The sequence below is a fragment of the Doryrhamphus excisus genome, linkage group LG1, assembly GCF_037039965.1.
Source record: "Doryrhamphus excisus strain RoL-2023G ecotype Guam linkage group LG1, RoL_Dexc_Guam_v1.1, whole genome shotgun sequence".
Taxonomy (NCBI): Eukaryota; Metazoa; Chordata; class Actinopteri; order Syngnathiformes; family Syngnathidae; genus Doryrhamphus; species Doryrhamphus excisus.
This window is the reverse complement of record NC_136357.1, coordinates 13402597-13420773: the sequence shown is the minus strand read 5'-3', so window position 1 is coordinate 13420773 and position 18177 is coordinate 13402597. Positions and strand designations below refer to the sequence as shown.

Below are 18177 nucleotides of genomic sequence, written 5' to 3'. Positions count from 1 at the left end.
TTTGATTCTAAAAAGTACCCTTAAGGGTAAATAAAATATATAACCACAAGTAGTAAAATGTTTATAACATTGTGGTCAACAGTGTAAATAATTGTCTTCAAATATCTGATGATTTTGTGTTAAAAATAAAATTACTCTTCACTGTAATACACATTTATTATGCACTAAAACACATTTAAACAATTTTAGCAATTAAAACATCTCATTGATGAAGGAAATAATTGTCTGCCTTGTCAGTTGGCATCAACCTTATCTTTGCTTTGGTTTGGACACATTGACGGAGAATCCTCTTTGGAAAGCATGTTATTTTTACGGAGGTGGCAGGCCTGCTGGTAAGGGGGGCTGATGGGCGGTTGGGTCGGGGGGGTATACTGGTACTCTTTGCCAGCATCCAGCTGAGGAAGAGCAAAAACATCAGAGCCATTTCAGGTTTTTGAGAGTTGGTCATAAAAATATGACCTTACTTGCAGAGGGTAGGTTCTGTCTGAATCAAAGGCGCTTAGGTCTCCACATGCCAGAAAAGGTACGATGATCCGGTTTGGGCCTTGTAACTGGTTGAAGTCCACATCTGGTTTAAAAAATATACAGTATAGAATTATCAGAAGGGTGGTTGTCACAGTAATGGATTAGATTTATAATAGATTATATGTATATAGTGCTTTTCAAGGTAGTGCTCCACATTGAACCCAATATTAATTCACTCCTCAGTCACACACTGGTGGTAGTGGTATACTTCATATAGCCACAGCTGGACTGGGGCAGACTGACAGAAAGGTGGCGGCCATGTTGAATATAATGTTTAAACGCCTAATGAGGCATTCAACACCCAGCACATAGTCTTATGACATCCGGTACAAAAAGTGTGTCTGTACAAAACTAACAATTTTCATTCATAATACACACTGCCAGAAAGCACTGTGTATTATTATGCGTATGCAACTGTAATGTACTGTACTGAAAACTGATATATCATGGTTAGCTTTTAATCACAATGAGAAAGGGATACATGGAGACTGGAGAATGTGTATTTGTTTATAAAAAATTGCTGGTAGTTACCGTAGGAATGATCCAGCAATGGGTTGGACATGTTGGGGACGTAGCCTTCTGGAGGACAGTAATTCTGGCACACTACGAACGCTTCTACACACAAGCAGAAAGATAATATATGTCGTAAAATACAGCACATTTTGTAAAGTAAGCATTTAAAAACTTTGCTTTTAATGTTGAGGAGTGGTTGTGACTGACCAATACTAGAGTTCCTGCTGCTTCGAGGTTTGGCACACGTCACACCACCGAAGAAGATTTTTAGCTGAGAGTACAGCAGAGTTACATCTTTTCCTCGAAAGATCTGTGGCAGCCCAAACAATGAGAGGTTAATACAGTCCACTGTGATATTGCGCACATCATATTGGAAACAATGGAAACAGAAACAACCTGTTCTGGGCCAAACTGTGGACAAGGCTTTTTAAATGTGAGCTACAGGCCATGTTTTAAGTAACATTTAGAGTGAAATCTACATTAATTACCAGTGAATTATTAATGTAATAAGTGCTGTGAATAAACAATTCAATAAAAGTAAGCTCAACTCACTTTGGCTACAAATGTTCCTCCTGGTTTAAGGACATGAGTGGTGATGTTCAGCGCCTGAAGCGAAAACAAAGAAAAGCAGTTAATTTGTCATTAAGACTACCATGTTGATAAAATCACAACATCCCTACTCACAGCCAACAGCAGCTGAGCCTGAATGTACTCATCCACGTCATGGAGCCCGGTCACTATGGAAACAGGAAAAAAAACATATTCATCCATCCATTTTCTGTACTGCTTGTCCTCACTGGGGTTGCGGGTATGATGGAGTCTATCACAGTTGTCTTTCAGTGAGAGGCAGGGTACACCCTGGACTGGTCGCCAGCCAATCGCAGAAAAAAAATGGGGGAGGTTCTCACCGTCTGGAGCGCCATCACACACCACCAAGTCTGCTGGCTGACCCTCAAAGTGACGAATTATCTCCTCAGCTGTTGACACCTGAGACAGAGATGAGTTTGACATCATGCTGATGTTATGAGACGCTCTAATCCCAATCTTTGCAGCAATGACAAAGGAAAAAAACAATTACCGCAAATTCAATGCTATTGGTGTGACAAACAAAAGAACTAAAGAATGGAAGAATGGGTGTAGACATTCAGTGTGATATTGGCAAAAAAAAGTCTTCACCTTTGTAATGTCTCCTTGAATCTGCGTGACTCCTGGAAGAGGAGCCATGGCCTGCAAGTCCACTGCCACAATCTTCACTTCTTTGCCCTCTGCACATTTATCTTCGCGACCTCTAAACACCAAAAACATGAGGAAGATTACATCTGAATCAGGGGTCGCCAACCTGTTGATAGCAATTAACCAGTTGATCTTTGACACTTTGCCTTAGTTTTCGACTGAGAACCTGACTCCAACTGCCAGGAGCTGCACAGAGATCCACAGCTCTGTTCACACCTAAAATTGACAACACACAAACGTAACAAATTTATTTATTTAGCCGTATGTTCAATAATTTGCATCTCACCTGTAAACAGACTGAACTCTTCATCCAACTGCAACAGCTTGAAGGCACTCCTTGCTCTCCATCCCTCCTCTTTGGCCAGACGGTAGTAAATGTCCCGCTTGTCTTTGGACGAGCGACCCATCCTGTATTCTGAGACAGTACAGAAGTGAATTATATTAAAATGAAAGTTATGAGTTATCAGATAATTAACAAATGTAAACATTTGGTAACATTGATAATACAAGTGACACGTTACATGACACAATGTACAAAAACACGAACATCTGGCTACGTTAGCCGATATTTAATAATTCGTACATCATATTTGCTAAGAATAAACGCTAGAGACGGTTAATACGTCAAAATTACTCTTTTGACGCTTTATGAGAAGAAAACAAAACATTCATTGTTTGGCGTCAGCGACCAACAGCTGATGATCCTATATTTATTCACAGTATGCCGTGTTTTAACAGTATCACTAAAATTACATCAATAAACACACGTCACTAAAATATTGCAATGGCGGCTGAATTACTGCCATTTATTTTCAAAAGCAACATAAACCACTTACTGTCTTGTAGGCAGACTTAGCTACACATGTGAACAGTGCAGCAGCACTTCCTTCTCTTCTTAATCTACCCCCTTTCTTCCAAAACGCTTGTTCTAACCAATCAGCTGCACCTGACTGCCCCCTATAGCTCATACATGAAACAGCACCTTAGAGCAACACATTGTACCCGACGCTGCAATCTTCATTCATTTTCTACGGTTTACTTAGACTGCAAAAGAAACGCGTTCACGTTGTCTTCCGAGTGGAAAGAAGCTTCCAAGAATCAGGTGTCTTGAATGCGCCTGTTTAGAAAGAACAGCCAGCGAATGACGTACGGGCTAATAAAAAGTATAAGTTGGCAATGTTGCGACAAAAAAATCACGTTACATACAATTTTGTTTGTTTCTTTTGGCTTTTTCCTGATCACGGAGTCGCCACAGCGGATCTAGTACGGCAAATAAAAAGCATTTGTTGATAATCTAACGACACTCAATGACGTTACAGCGTTTAGTTTGTTTGTTTCGGCTTATGGCCTCCATTTTTAAAAACTAGACATCAAGACACTTAGATTGTGAATTTCTGTATTGCCAAGATGTGGCCACACAATGGCACTGTATTCTGTAAATATTTAATTTCACAGGTATTTCAATTAATTCATAAAATGAAATTATTGTTTCTATCCACTTTTAATGTACATATTTTGTATGTCCAACTTTTGCAGTCACAATAGCAGCACTTGATGACTTGGTAGATATTTCATTTTTTAATGGGTATTTTAATTCAACTAAAACAGCTGAAATCTCTGAAATATGCCAAGCGTTTTAATGACTTTTATCCACCACTTGTATAATTAAAAACTTTGAGAAGAAATCACTTTTCATACAAAATTGTTTAATTAGAAAGATGTATAACAAAAATATTTTCTTCTTTTTTCTTTTCTTCTTCTGTCACTGTAACTTTGTATTTCAAAACTGGAATCAGGCCGAACAAAAAAAACATGCAGCTCAGCAAGACTAAAACAAAAACATTATCAAAACAAAAGTCTTTCAGAAAAGTGAAAATATAAATAAGAGTGAGGAATGTTCTCTCTATAAATTAAAAAAAAACTGTACAAAATATGCACATATAAAAAGCAAATAGAATATATACTCAATACAAAACTGTATCATTGCATTGGCTGTGCGTGAGGAACAGACAGGGACAAAAAAAAAGGTACAAAAAGACTGTAGTGAAATACAGTGAATGAGAAACACTACAGCATTTGTCAGCTTCAACATTTTTGGACTGTTTTTTTCTGGTCAACAGAAAAAGCTTAATGGATAAAGAAGACTATCATCAGACTATGTCATCGCAGGAGAGCTCAGGAGGAATATGACTGGATTGTTTTGTGACTAAAAATGTTCAGTGTTCGCTTAAAGCTCATTTGGGTTGGAAGGTTGGCTCTATAGGAACATTCTACACATCTCCAGAGCCTGAGAACATCCACCTGATGCTCCTCCGCTGTTTGACAGACAAATCAGATGCATTCCTGAGATGATGATGAGGGGTCAGCTGTGACGGCGTGAAGTGTGGCGCTCTCCTCCTCGTTGCCGCTGTGAAACGTCACCCATGGATGGAGGAAGATCTGCTCCAGGGTTGGACGGTCATGAGGCTTCAGGCTAAGACACCAGCCAATCAGCTGCCGGCATTCTGTCAAACGAAAGAAGAAGGCTTCGTTCAAGAGTCGACAACAAAATCATTAGCCCCTTTTCCACTTAAGGTTCGGGAACTTAGTTCCTGGTAAAATTTGTTCCTGGAACTAAAAGGTTCCGGTGGCCCTGTGTGGTTTGTGTTTCCACCACATTTTAAAGCTCAGGCTAGAGTGGTATATTTCTACAGTCATGCAATTTAAATTACTTTTTTTTTTTTAAATATTGAAGTGCCAGTAGCTAAATTACAAAACAAAAAGATGGTTTCAGCCTTTCATCCATACAGAAACAATGCTCCAGGTGCCCTGAAATGGTATTCATAAAAAAATTTAAAAAAAAAAAAGAGGGGGGGGGGGGGGGGGGGGCTTCCAGGAGCAGGAAAATCTGATCACAGTACACAATCAAACCGCTACCATCACCATCGCCATCACATGACAAGCCAGAAAGTCCACAACTTAAACTGGCATAAGTCACACTAAAATGACTCACAAAATGAACTCCACATACCATAGAACAGGAAATGAACGGATTCTAAGATATTAAAGTGGTACATGTTCCTGTCCTGACTGCTCAGTACAATATGGCTAACGTGGTTAATAGTGGAAGAACTGGCCCTTTAAAGAGAGCTTGTCTGACCTGCAGAGACGCTACGATTGAAGCAGAGCTTTGCTCTCAGGATCTCCTCATCCTGTTGGAACGGGATGTCCCCACACACCATGTCATAAAGCAGCACGCCCAGAGACCACACGGTGGCCGAGCGGCCATGGTACCGTCTGAGCTGGATCCATTCTGGTGGACTGTATACTCTTGTACCTGGACAGGAGAGAAGCACATTAGCTGTTGTCATGACAGAGCCTCCAACACTGATCACTGGTACAACTTCCTTGTACTGTGTGAACTGTACTTGGTAATAACCCTGATTGTAACGGGAACTCACCATCAAAGTCAGTGTAAATTCCATCTTTGAGCAGTGCCCCAGAGCCAAAGTCAATGAGTTTGATCTGTCCAGTCCGCAAGTCCACCAGAAGGTTCTCGTCCTTGATGTCGCGGTGGACCACACCACACGTGTAGCAGTGGCGCACCGCCTCCAGCACCTGGCGGAAAAAGCCACGTGCTGCCACCTCATCCAGAGCGCCACGCTCTGTGATGTAGTCAAAAAGGTCCTGGCCCAACTCAGGGCGCTCCATCACTATGAGCCAGCCGTCCGGGCGCTCCCACCAGTCCAGGAGACGAGCCACGCCACCAAACGCCTCACCCACCTTCTTCAACAAGATGATCTCCAGTGGAACAGCAACGTCACACTGTTGATATATTGACACAAATCGCAGCCGCAATGGTTTACAAGAAGCTAGGAGGCAGAGTTGGGCCTTTTTGTGACCCCAATTAATTGTGTTTAAATGTGTATTTGAAATGAAAAGTACATGCACTCACCAAAGAGCCCCACTCAGTCACTCTGTCGCTGCACACATGTTTCACTGCCACCTGGGTTGAAACAGCAACATGAGATATGTACAAAGATTACAAAATTACTCAATAATATCAAGTCAAATTCATGTTAAACGTCAACATTCCTTCCTTCCGGAGACTTAATGAAAAGACGTGCGCCTTCTCTAGGAAAACAAGACAAACCATCTTTTAATAAAGACCTACAATATAATGCACAATCGAAAACTACATGGCCTTCAGAATAAAAGCCCAATATCGAACTTCAACGTTAACGAATTAGTCGTGCAGAAACATTTTTATCACAATAAGCAGCGCTAATTAGTTGAAATTGTAAAAAAATAGTATGTTAACCGTGTATGGACATTTTGATGGTATAAACCGAGAGAAGGCTAAAGAAAGTCAAAACCGGAAGTGTTGTTGCGATTTGCGTGCAGCTCGACGCGCCATGGCCACGTGTTAGGACCAAAACAAAGGCACCCTTTTCATTATTAACCATCTCTTACCGGCAGGCTGTCGGCCATGCGGACCCCAGAGTAGACGGTACCAAACCCCCCACTGCCGAGCACAGACTCCAGTCGGTACACGTTATCAAACGTTGGCATGTCTTTTTTGGCTGCGAGAGACAACAAAAGTAGAAGGAATATCAACCAAAGAGAGCAGAAACCAACGCGTTTGCTACAGAAATGTTTTAAACACTACTTTGATTAAACAGTCTGAAAAATACCATCAAACATCTCCTGTAAAAGCAAATAAACACCGACTGTATTTTCCACTCAAGCACCTAGCAAAGTCCAAACACAATCTCTTTGAATAACGTAATCAACGGTTAGAACACCAAGCATGCCGGTATGTTGTGTTGTTACCTTGCTGCCGCTTGGCCGGCGGCAGCTCCATGCTGCACGCCATGGTGGGCAATGAGCCAAGCTGGGAGAGCAGCATAACGCCTGCCTCCTTTCTATAAAAAAACACAAAATGTTTGCCCAACGACTCCTATGTAATCGTTGAACTTTCGGCCCTTCTCAGAAGAGAAATACAAGATGAAGGTTGTGAATATGCACGAGTCTAACTGCCATCTTGGTCGTAGCGCGCTACTGTGCCGGTATAGTCAATGTTTACAACCGGAGTCAGCCATTGCATATCCTTACGCGATGAGCCTTGCAAATTACATCGTGGACTTTGACTTAGTTAAACATGCGATAAACGACAACGAGGTTTGTCGTGGCAGTTACACTGAATTCCAGTCTTCTGTGGATAAAATGTCACGCTAAATCAATAAGACGGTAAGTGGACTAGTTTTACGTAGTAAGATTAGCGCAGGGATACCTGGAGGGGGCTGACGCTGCTCACCACTGACGACAAATTTAAATAAAACCAAATAAAAAAAATAAATTTCTGTCAAAACGTTGAAAAGGGAGTACAATATATGTATTGAATGAAATGTACCTGGCTGCAAATTATGATATATGTTAGCATATAATAGTGACTCAGTTCGCCGCTCGAATATGCTCTGACCAATCACACAGCGCCATGTTGTTACGTTACCAATATTTGACCAATCACAGATGAGAAATAATTGCCTTTGTAATGCCAAGTTGGGCACCCCAGTTTAGAATTCAACGACAATGACTAGAATCAGAATCCAGTGCTAAGTATGTCAGATCATGAAAATGTCAAATTTGCAACAAATCCCCCTCCCCACAAAAACCCACAATACTACTAACTAACCGAAGTATGAGTTTAAAGCAATACTGCATTTTGAAAATTTTTTGCACATCATCCACAATCCTTATGTGAGGCATGAACACACGTCTCTCCCGTGTATGTTCTAATTAAAACCTCCAAAAGATTTGATATACATGCTGCAACCATGTAGTATTTTTAGTATTATTGTATTATTCACGATAACATGTTGCTGTGTTTTGGTCCTTTTAAGCATGACCAAAACTTCCTTCCTTAGCGCATTTGCTTGGTTAATAGGCACATGACATTATATGGACGTATGTTCTTCCTTAAGAAAAATACAAAAAAATGGATGGATGTAATTATATATCTCATTAATCATGAATTGATTTTACTTTTAAATATCCTGAGGGCCGATAAAAACAAGCTGCAGGCTATAAATGGTACCCCCATACTGCACATTGGACACTCCAGGTGTAAACAATACGGTGCATAGATGAATATTAATTTGTTTTGCTCAAAGGTCAAGGCGAAATTGGGACAAGCCTTCATGTTATTTTTGTTCAGCAGTGATTTTGGTCTTGGAACCGAGCTGGCTGTTTTTGCCGAGTGTCTTTCTGATGGTGGAGTCATGAACACTGACCTTAATTGAGGCAAGTGGGGCTTGCAATTCTTTGGATGTTGTTGTGAGGTCTTTTGTGACCTTCTGGATGAGTCGTTGCTGTGCTCTTCGGGTAACTTTTGGTTGGCCGGCCACTCCTGGCAGGGTTCCATGTTTTCGCTCTCACTTTGGTTTGCTGGAGTCCCATAGCTTTAGAAAGAGCTTTATGACCTTTTCCAGACAGATAGATCTCAATTAATTATGTTAATTATGTTATTAATTATGTTTTAACAGTGGGGTATAAAAAGCTTCATTTAAAACTGCATTTTGTGTTAAGTTGTGTTTTCATTGACTATATTTAAACTGAAACATTTAGGTGTGACAAATAAGAAATCAGGAAGGGGCAAACACTTTCACACACCACTGTATATCACTTGTGAAACTTAAGAGGATGAGATGTCTTCTTTAATGAGACTTAGGATGTGAGAATACTTCGGTGGAGCTCTAGCACTACTCCCAGGTAAGTGGGAGAGCAAAACCCTGTGTCTTCCACCATTGAGAAAGGCTGGTTATCTCAGATGATAAATTCCCTTATTTTTCGGGTTATTAGCTTAGCCTGCACATGGCTGTGTTAGCTGCTGTTTGACAGATGAATATACAGTGAGAGCCTAGAAAACTCACAATACTCCATCAGGTTTGTTCTTCAAATGTCGCATTAAAGCTTTCTAACATGCTACCCCTTTTTATGGCATGTGTTGGCAGTTAAGTTCCACAGGGCAGACATAAATGTGTTTGCTTTGAAGGACAGTGGTAGGACGACACTGGCCAAGACGTTAATAGTTAGGGCAAGACACTACACTACTTGAAAGGATCGTTGGGGCTGCAATAGTACTAGCCATGTGATTGGCTTTGCGATTGGCATTGAAAGGCATTGAAAGGCATTTATCGCTGATTAAATTATTTTTTACAGAAATACTGATCGGTGGCCAACTGGAGCGTCCCTAATTTGAACTTCAACGAGGTATTATTCAGCATGGCTGCCCGATTTCTTTTATTTAGTTTTCAACTGCAGCTGAGACATTGAACCTACATTGTAAATTGTATTCACATGCAAGGAATCAGTATTGGGGACCTCGCATTATTAATTCAGGCAAGCAATCAATGGAATTCTTGTTCAAGGCGACTTATTATGCTTTCAGATAATGAGGTTTGCGCACTTGGAAGTGACGTCTGAAAGAAGTTTGGCATGGCTCACAAATTTTGCTTCCGAAGGCTTTGCAAAACTGTTCTTTTGTGATGTCACAGAAGCGCAAGCTTACTTACGGGTATAGCTGGTTGGTGAACGTGAAATATCCGCCAAACTGTTGCTGAAGTCAGAAGCAGCACGGTCTTGGCGGGAAAGGTGCTTTAATGACGGACGTTGATGGAGAGAACCACAGTGCTCACTTTCTGGAACATGGTAGTCCCACAACAAATGTGTATTCACCACATTTCCACTATCGATGTTGTGCCAAGATTGTCTGCAATTAGTAAACATGGCGCCATCACGTCCGACTTCAGAGCCCCACGGCACCAGCGGTGCCTCTGACAAAGTGTGTACGACAATGAATGCATCTCCTCTGGCAGGCGAGGTGGATGCAGCGCTCTTGTATCCTGGTCCTCCTGAGCTCCATGGCACCAGTGGTGCTTCTGACAAAGTGTCACTACACTATTTAAATTCATGTGAAAAACTAAAACGGAGTATATTAAAAGGAATAAAATGATCAGAAATTGCTCTGAAGGTGGATTGATTTTGAAACGGTCAACCATATTCTAAAAATCTAATGGGTCAAAAAATGTCTGTGTTTCTATTGACTTATAACTTTAAATGTTCTAAGTTACCCATTATGCTGTCTCATTTCCATAAACAAGCATTGGATTCATGAAAGTTGGCTTAAAAACATGCACTCTCTGCACAAAGGATTGTCTGGAATAATCAATACATCTGACATGAAACAAGTCCATGTTCCACAAACACTATGTGAAAAACTATAATTTAAAAAAATCAGATTGTTTGGACAGAAATTGAACATCTTATGACCAAAATATATGTTAAAACATATATGTTAATATTTTACAATATATGTTAATATTTGTTACAATAATAATATTAACATTGATCCTATTTATTATGACAGAATGGTTCAGAGAATCCATTCTTCAACTATTTAAGCCAACTAGTCTTCAACTATTTAACTCTTACATTTCTATGAGACAACTTTCCTATTCATAAATCCAGAGTGATGTCAAGTGATCCAAATATTCACAAGTTTTATTCTGACCTCAAAATATTGTATGATTCACTGAAGTTGACCACTAAAAACAAAAGGGCAATGATAACCTTTCATATGTTGGCTAACATTATAAAACCAATTAATATTAAAGACAAAATTACTAAGTGATATGGTTTTTACCATTTTATTTTCAAGTTTTATCACTTGCGCACTAATATCTGTTATTTTATCAGTACTGTACAGACTGAACTTGAAATTGAAACAAGCAAAATGAAACAAAATGGAAAGCAGTAAATAATACAAGCATACAATTGTATACCAAGTATGACAAATCCATACATGTTGGCAGATCTCCATTAACAGTTAAAGTCCTACTTCCTCCTACTTCCTGTTTATAGGCGACATCTTGGATGTTGCCTTTTGTCACCCTGACGTGCTAATTGAATCGACGGAACTTGGTCGTTATTCACAAGCAAAATGCTTTACATTTTACCCGGGTGAACTCTGGGGATTATAGTAGAGCGATCAACTATAAGAGAAAGGTGAAAGTCACAATTAAGACCCTGAGATGCTTGTTTTCACAGTCGGGTGAGTGCTGTGCGGCCAATGTGCGCGCAACCGATTGAAAGTTTTCCAGACACAAAGCACTGAACTTTGAACTTTTCGTGCGTGAAACTATTTACTCCCATTAAAATACCACACAAATGTGTTTTACTCACCGGATTTAGTTTTTGAATGACTTTTTGTCACGACTTTGTTTTTAATAAGTGGCGCTTCACCGACTCCATACGGTGACGTCACGACCAAGTGGTTACGAGCAGGGTCGGACGTGCGCTCGCTCTGGTAAAACAACACCATCTTTTTGTGTAGAAGCACTTGTGTGCTGTGTTTCAGTGACACGCCACCTGATGCCACTATCATTGGCCGCGTAATTTCAAATGACCTGCCGGCTTCTTCGTCATCACATTTAGGCTCTAATTATGTCATCTCTCAGCTGGAACGCAGGGACAGCGTCAGGATGCTAACATGCAGGATAGCATTTTGGTACAACGCGATAAACTTCACCAAGAAAACCACGGGTCGTCCTGACAGGTTAGTTATGGGTTCAGTAAGATTTCCTTGAACCCCCCCCCCCCGCAACACATAGTTTGGACAGATATAAGAGATGGGTTGTACAAGTTTGTAGATAAAACTTCAAAAAAAGTGTACCGCCGCAGCGGAGTAAGTACACCGGAAGTGTTCATCTGATGATGCATTTAAGAAACTCTGATTAAAAACAATACTGTAAATTCTTTGTGACAGTTTCCATTAGATGCAATATCTGGCAGTCGGGACCGTGGAAATTCCTTTAATACTATAGGACATTTGAACACACCACATGCCGGGGCATCTCCATGACAACATTGTCATAGTGAAGTTCACAAGCTTTAAACAAGTTGCTTTTTTTGTAGTTCAATGAACCCACGGAATTCTGGATTAGAGGAACAACTAATGAATTCAAAATGAATGAATCCAAATGAATTAAAAGAACTGATGGGGCAAAACCTTTTTTTTTTATTTTTTTGTTACTGAGTAACAGGCACACCTGGTAAGTAAGACTTTCATAGGTTTTGTTGTTGCTGTGTATTTACACTTGACTCTGATTTGCAGGTGTGCCTTAGTGCAGCAAATGGAAAAGTGATATGTATCACCTACTTATAAAACTGAAGTTGAGTGTTTAAATGAATGCATCTATTGCATCAATGCAAAAACATTGTTTTCACATTGACAATGTGGTGGAATAGCGATGATATTTGTGCAATACTGTACACAAGACTAAAAGATGGTGGCATGTGTTTGTGTTTTTTCCGAAGATAATGCCTTATGAGCCTTGGGTTGGATCATGGAGGCCTCACAGACCACGAGGGCCCATAGCTGCTCTATATAGCAGCCCAGGCCCAAAGTATGCACTGCCTTCGTTGACAGGTACAACCCCCTCTTCAACTATCTTTATGAATGATGTATCATAATGAACATCTGTTATATTTTCATTAAGGATCTAGTAAACATGATCCTACAAAATGCAAGGCACCGAGTTACAGTTTTCGGGCAAGCTATGACATAAGCAAACAAGATAACTCACCCGGACCAAAACACCTCATCCCCTCAAACATTACCAAAAATGGCAGAGATGGAACGCCAGCGTTTTCATTTGGTAGCCGTCCAAAAGATCTGACGCGTGACCAAGTCCCTGCACCCAGTACGCAAAAACACACATGACACAATAGTTAGCACTAGAGCTAGTTTTTGATTGATGACATTGGCTTTTGCTGCTTTAGACCGCTACCACCTTGAAAATGCAGACAAGTACACGTACCACTCTTCTCCTTCATATACTTTGTCCGGGAGGTGGAAACAAGTCGTAGAAAGCAACCAGACCACACCTGGTAAGATCTTTTTGTTTTTTTGTTTCACTTCACAATAATCACTTGTCACTTTGTCACTGCAGGTCCAGCATCCAACATGCTGCCTCCTGTGTTGGGTCCTAAAACAGTCAATATACGTGCAGCGCCTGCACATTCAATTTATGGTCGAGGCAAAAATGGAAACACTTTCGAAGACTACACAAAGGTACACCAAAATGAGACCAAGTTTGCCTGGTTTTTGGCACAGTGGTCAGTGCTCTCGACTCCCATTCCAAAGGTCCTGTGTTCGAGCCCAGCAGGGGGCTGACTGAAACAGGCGGCTTACACATGACCACATCAGCACCTTCAGCACCTTGTCAAACATTCCTATGGGTGGGAAAAGTGGTGAAATATGGGTCAGACCACTTTGTTTGACTCAATTCATGCATCTTACTATTTAACCATTAACAGTAAAACAAAAAAACTTGAAAGATGAAAGCGCAGTGAATGTGTAATACGGAGTGGCATGTACAGCTAGGTTATTTTTACTTGCCATACATGTGTAAAAAAAAGAAGCGAGCTACTTGAAAATATAAAAAACAAAAGGAACGTCCCTAACATGCAGTTTATATTTTCTCACACTTTGTCTCTTATAGCCACCTTTGCTGATGCTGCTTTTGCAAACCACAAAGCCAAAGAAAAATCTAAACTTGACAAGAGTTAATCTTTTAGTGCTCTAAGTTGACATCTGCAATGTCATTTTTCATCTTTTGGTGAAAAAAACGTGCAAAAAAAGCTACAAAGAAGCTAAACTACTGTAGGGTTAATCCTTGATGTCCAAATAATTACGATCTTCATGCATTATTAAAACAAGCCAAGCAAACCCAACATGAGTAAGAATTTTGGCACCAGAGGCACAGAAAAACTTTGTCAAACAGAACTGAGACACAGAAGTGTGGGGTGACTGTCTACCTCAACCAGTTTGGGTAGGGAAGGAAGGCACCGGGGAGGGACACAGGGTAGTGGAATCAGAAGAGGGATTGGACGACTGTTTCTTATAAGACTGCAATGCATTTGTGGTGGGTGGTTGCTGAAGGAATTACATAATGATGTCCATCCATTTTCTATGCCGCTTATCGTCATTAGGATCGTGGGGGAATGCTGGAGCCCATCCCAGCTAATGATGGAATTGTCTAATTTGCATAATTGGCCATGACACATTTGCATGTGCAGTCCTTTGCTACATTGTGGTTCAAACATTGCTCCCTCATTGCACTCAGCTTTTCATAAATTTATGTATTATAAAAAAATGATCGCTAAATCATATGTAGTAGTCCAGTCAATAGGCGTCAGTCATGTTACATTGATGAGACATTACCTTAAAGTACATTACCTTAACTTGACACTGTGCAGTTCTCCCATTATGTGTGGAAGTGGTATATTTTTGGCTTCTTACTTAGAAATTCTTCACTGCTGGGAGAGGTTCCAGCATGCCCGCGACCCTCGTAGGGATGAGCGGAAAATGAATGGATCTAAAATTGAAATTCCCCAAATTCACCCTTTTCCCTAAAACTAATAAAAAAAAACTAACCTGCTACTGCTGCCACATTGATCAACTGATTCAAGCCATTTCAACATCCAATTCTTCAAAACAAAACAAAAAAATATATATATAAAATGTCCCAAAATTAACTTTTCTGAAAAGCTGCTTTCACCTACTACCGTGTCCACATTTCTCAACCCATTCACCTCATTGCAACATCAATTATTCAACAAAGTCAGGACAGTATGTCATTGGCTACTGGCGACAGCATAAAAATTGCCACATTTTCACTTCTGAAATGCAAAATGCCTTTGATCTAAAGAGTTCTTGCTACTTCTACATTCTCAACCAATTCAGACCCTTCCAACATCAATATGTTTCTCAAATAAGGATGTTCTTGCCATTTTGTACATATGAAAAACTCCCACTTTTTTTTACATTCCCTTTTTTTCAGACTGCAAAATTCAGACCGTTCCAAAGTCCAAATTTTCAACTCTCAATTCTCAATTAGGAGGTTTAGTCCCCCTGGCTATCACGCTCGGTCTTAGCATGCCAACATTAGCATATTCACATTTTTTTATCTTATTTTCATGGGTAGACAAATATATAAACAAAATAATAAACACTATCATGCTAGGTGTTTGCACGGTAGGTGTTGACATGCTAACATTAGCATGTTAATATAGCATAGCATTTTAGCCAATTTCATACGTAGATACTTATATAAAGACTGAACACTATCACACTGAGTGTTAACTAACAATAGCATGTTAGTATTGCTAGCATGCTAACATTACCATAATATTTTTAGCCATGGCTAGACACATATGAACACCACTATTATGCTAGGTGTTAGCATGCTGATGTGAGCATGTTAGCATTGTGATATAAATTCTATAATGCTAGGTTTTAACATTCTAACATTAGCATTGCCAGCATACTAGCATTAATCTTAATATGTACATTAAATAAATATAGGACTAATATTTATGGTGTAAATCACAATATTGGGGGGGACTACGGCACCTGGTAGAGCTACTTTCAGAAACACGGCCCATTATGTTTATGAACGAGGGCGTACAGATAGTGCCAAATCAATTTGTGAAAGCCCGCCACAAATGTGTGGGAAAACACTGGAAGGATGATACTATATACTAGTACATGTATCAACAATAACAGTAATGCTTAGATGATGAGTAATAATGTATTTTGAATGTCTGGATGCATCTTGACTCAACGGTGCTTCTTTTACTTCATCTTCCAGTCTCCGGGCCCTGCAGCATATCAAGCCGTGGACCCCAAAATCTACTTAACAAAATCTCCTCAGTACAGCATGCCGGGCCGCAAGTTTGTACCTGAGAATGCTACAAGGACACCAGCACCTGGAGTATACTGTCCGGAGAAGGTGGGACTTCTACACAATAGTATTGTAATGATGACAAGGTGTCACTACATGTTACTGTGTCTCATGTCCAGGTCACCACCACACACAACAAAGCTCCAGCCTTCACGTTTGGATTACGGCACTCAAAATACACAATATGCCCCATTATGGATGTGGATAAATATCAACAGTCATTTTCCTTTGCTTGAAGTAGACAGTGTCAGATTACGCCACCAAGACAGCTGTTGGTATTTATTGCTGAGATCCCAACAGTTTGGAAGGTTCATGACTTCTAACTAAATCCTACCCAGGACGCCACACAGGGAATCCAAAGAGGTTGTTGTCTGTTATGTGGCTCACAGATGATCGTACAGCACCGTGTTCTACTTCACTAACTGGCGCATAGTCAATGGTGTCAGAAAAATCTTACAACATTGTGTTGCACAATATTTTTTAATAAAAAAACAGTGAAAGTCATTTTATAGTTTAGGTGCATATGGTTAAAATATTATATGCTGTTGACATTTTTTTTGGAGGGTGAGGGGGTTGTCTAGCTGGAAATAACACAGCAATATCAAATGACAAAAGACATTGTGTTATGTTTGCTGTTGTCCAAATGAAATGATTCGTTGTCTTTAAACCTGGCACACCCAACTTGGTCTAAATCTTGCTATAAAAAATGAATGTTTCACAATGGACAAAATTACAAATTTCACTGTTATTTCCTGCTAAAAAGCCAAAACTAAGATTCAGGTTTGGATATGAAAGCTATATGTTCAACCGTAGTCAAGTGACTCTGAAAAGCTCACTTACCCCTTCAGACATTTGAGTTGAAGCCTCTACTCTTGCACATGTAAAAACCTATGATAATAACATTTTAAATTCTATGGTACTTCTGGGTCAGAAATTACATTTTCACATAAACACTGATGAGAAATCATTCCAGTTTGATGTTAGCATCCTTTCGTTTGAAGCGGTTGAATCTCAGCTTTACTTTTTTTGTCCACTCATGATGACTATGGTTTAAAGGGGACTATATGCTAATTTTCGCCACTTTGTAATGAGGGACTATCTACCAGCTACACGCAGTAACGCACACAGAAAGCTTTCTAGGTCTTCCAGATTCTGCACCTCTTTCTGCAGTGATTCATGGACTTCCTGCTTCCGACCCAAATTAATTTACACGCCCACTACGCTGTGGTTGGTCACACTTTCGGATACATACAGTATGTAGGTCCCTGTTACTGAGTGCAGGCAATCTGCAGCCGATATAAGGAAGCCCGGATCTCATTGACATCAGTAGAACCCTACTCCTGGACACTCTTGGCCTTCCAAAATGTTTTTCAAATCTCACTTCCAAACATGAAAACCTCATTATCTGACGCTTTGGCATTGTTTAACACCAGGATACAACATTGTAACAACATTTTTAAGTCAAAAAAGTGGAAAAAGCAAATGAATTCCCCTTTACCAAATATAGGGCTAAGTTTATCAATCATGATAAAGCATTATCTGAAGTACAAAATTAGTGCAACCAATGATAATGCACCCATTTTTGGGGGAATCCCTACTGACAGTAACAAGAGTTTCACCGTGTGGGGATTTGAACACCAATATGAATTAAATATTCAAGATTAAACACTCAACAAAATAACCATCAAACGTATTTGTTCATATGACGCACACAGACCAATGAACAACTTCAAGCATTCAGGGACGTACCCCCATTATAACTGGTGTACCCCTGAGGATACACACTTTGGGAAACTAGGTTGTACTGTATACTTGATTGTACACAAATAAAGGAATCAATTTATTTGTTATATACAAGCGGCTGAAATTAGTTTCCTCCGTAGGGTAGCTGGACTCAACCTCAGAGGTGGTGTGAGGAGCTCAGTCATCCGGGAGGGGCTCCGAGAGGAGCTAGTTCAGGTGGCTTAGGCATCTATAGTCCGGATGTCTCCCGGAAAAGCTCCCTGGTGAGGTGTTCCGGGCATGCCCAACCGGGAAAAGGCCCCGGGGGCAGACATAGGACACGCTGGAGGGATTATGTCCCACAGCTGGCCTGGAAAAGCCTTGGTGTCCTCCCGGT

At 40.3% G+C, this 18177-nt stretch overlaps 3 protein-coding genes across 9 annotated transcripts; 1 reads left to right on the top strand and 2 right to left on the bottom strand.

The window, feature by feature from the left end:
* Positions 1–123: 123 nt before the first annotated feature.
* ftsj1 (FtsJ RNA 2'-O-methyltransferase 1) lies at positions 124–3248 on the bottom strand. The gene is made up of 11 exons (XM_058075757.2): positions 3108–3248; positions 2558–2686; positions 2418–2487; positions 2215–2326; positions 1947–2025; positions 1723–1775; positions 1591–1644; positions 1246–1348; positions 1057–1140; positions 465–568; positions 124–395 (listed from the first exon to the last, which is right to left on the bottom strand). The coding sequence occupies exons 2-11, from the start codon at positions 2676–2678 to the stop codon at positions 234–236; spliced, it is 942 nt and encodes a 313-aa protein (XP_057931740.2). The 5' UTR covers positions 2679–2686; positions 3108–3248; the 3' UTR covers positions 124–233.
* A 780-nt stretch (positions 3249–4028) lies between these two features.
* On the bottom strand, positions 4029–7443 carry LOC131131245 (serine/threonine-protein kinase pim-3-like). Of its 2 annotated transcripts, none has more exons than XM_058075755.2 (6): positions 7084–7443; positions 6724–6833; positions 6206–6256; positions 5712–6075; positions 5411–5587; positions 4029–4775 (listed from the first exon to the last, which is right to left on the bottom strand). In XM_058075755.2, the coding sequence occupies exons 1-6, from the start codon at positions 7157–7159 to the stop codon at positions 4603–4605; spliced, it is 951 nt and encodes a 316-aa protein (XP_057931738.2). In that variant the 5' UTR covers positions 7160–7443; the 3' UTR covers positions 4029–4602. The 2 variants fall into 2 exon arrangements, with proteins under 2 accessions (XP_057931738.2, XP_057931739.2); XM_058075756.2 differs by lacking the exon at positions 7084–7443 and adding an exon at positions 6945–7040.
* A 3733-nt stretch (positions 7444–11176) lies between these two features.
* On the top strand, positions 11177–16585 carry LOC131130775 (ciliary microtubule associated protein 1A). 6 transcript variants are annotated; one of them, XM_058074750.2, is made up of 8 exons: positions 11565–11617; positions 11769–11866; positions 12628–12739; positions 12810–13013; positions 13093–13200; positions 13263–13384; positions 15966–16106; positions 16178–16585. In XM_058074750.2, exons 3-8 carry the CDS (start codon positions 12631–12633, stop codon positions 16292–16294), a joined length of 801 nt encoding a protein of 266 aa, XP_057930733.2. In that variant the 5' UTR covers positions 11565–11617; positions 11769–11866; positions 12628–12630; the 3' UTR covers positions 16295–16585. The 6 variants fall into 6 exon arrangements, with proteins under 6 accessions (XP_057930732.2, XP_057930737.2, XP_057930735.2 ...); XM_058074749.2 differs by lacking the exons at positions 11565–11617; positions 11769–11866 and adding an exon at positions 11177–11362; XM_058074752.2 differs by lacking the exon at positions 11769–11866 and having other exon boundaries at positions 11525–11617.
* Positions 16586–18177: the final 1592 nt, after the last annotated feature.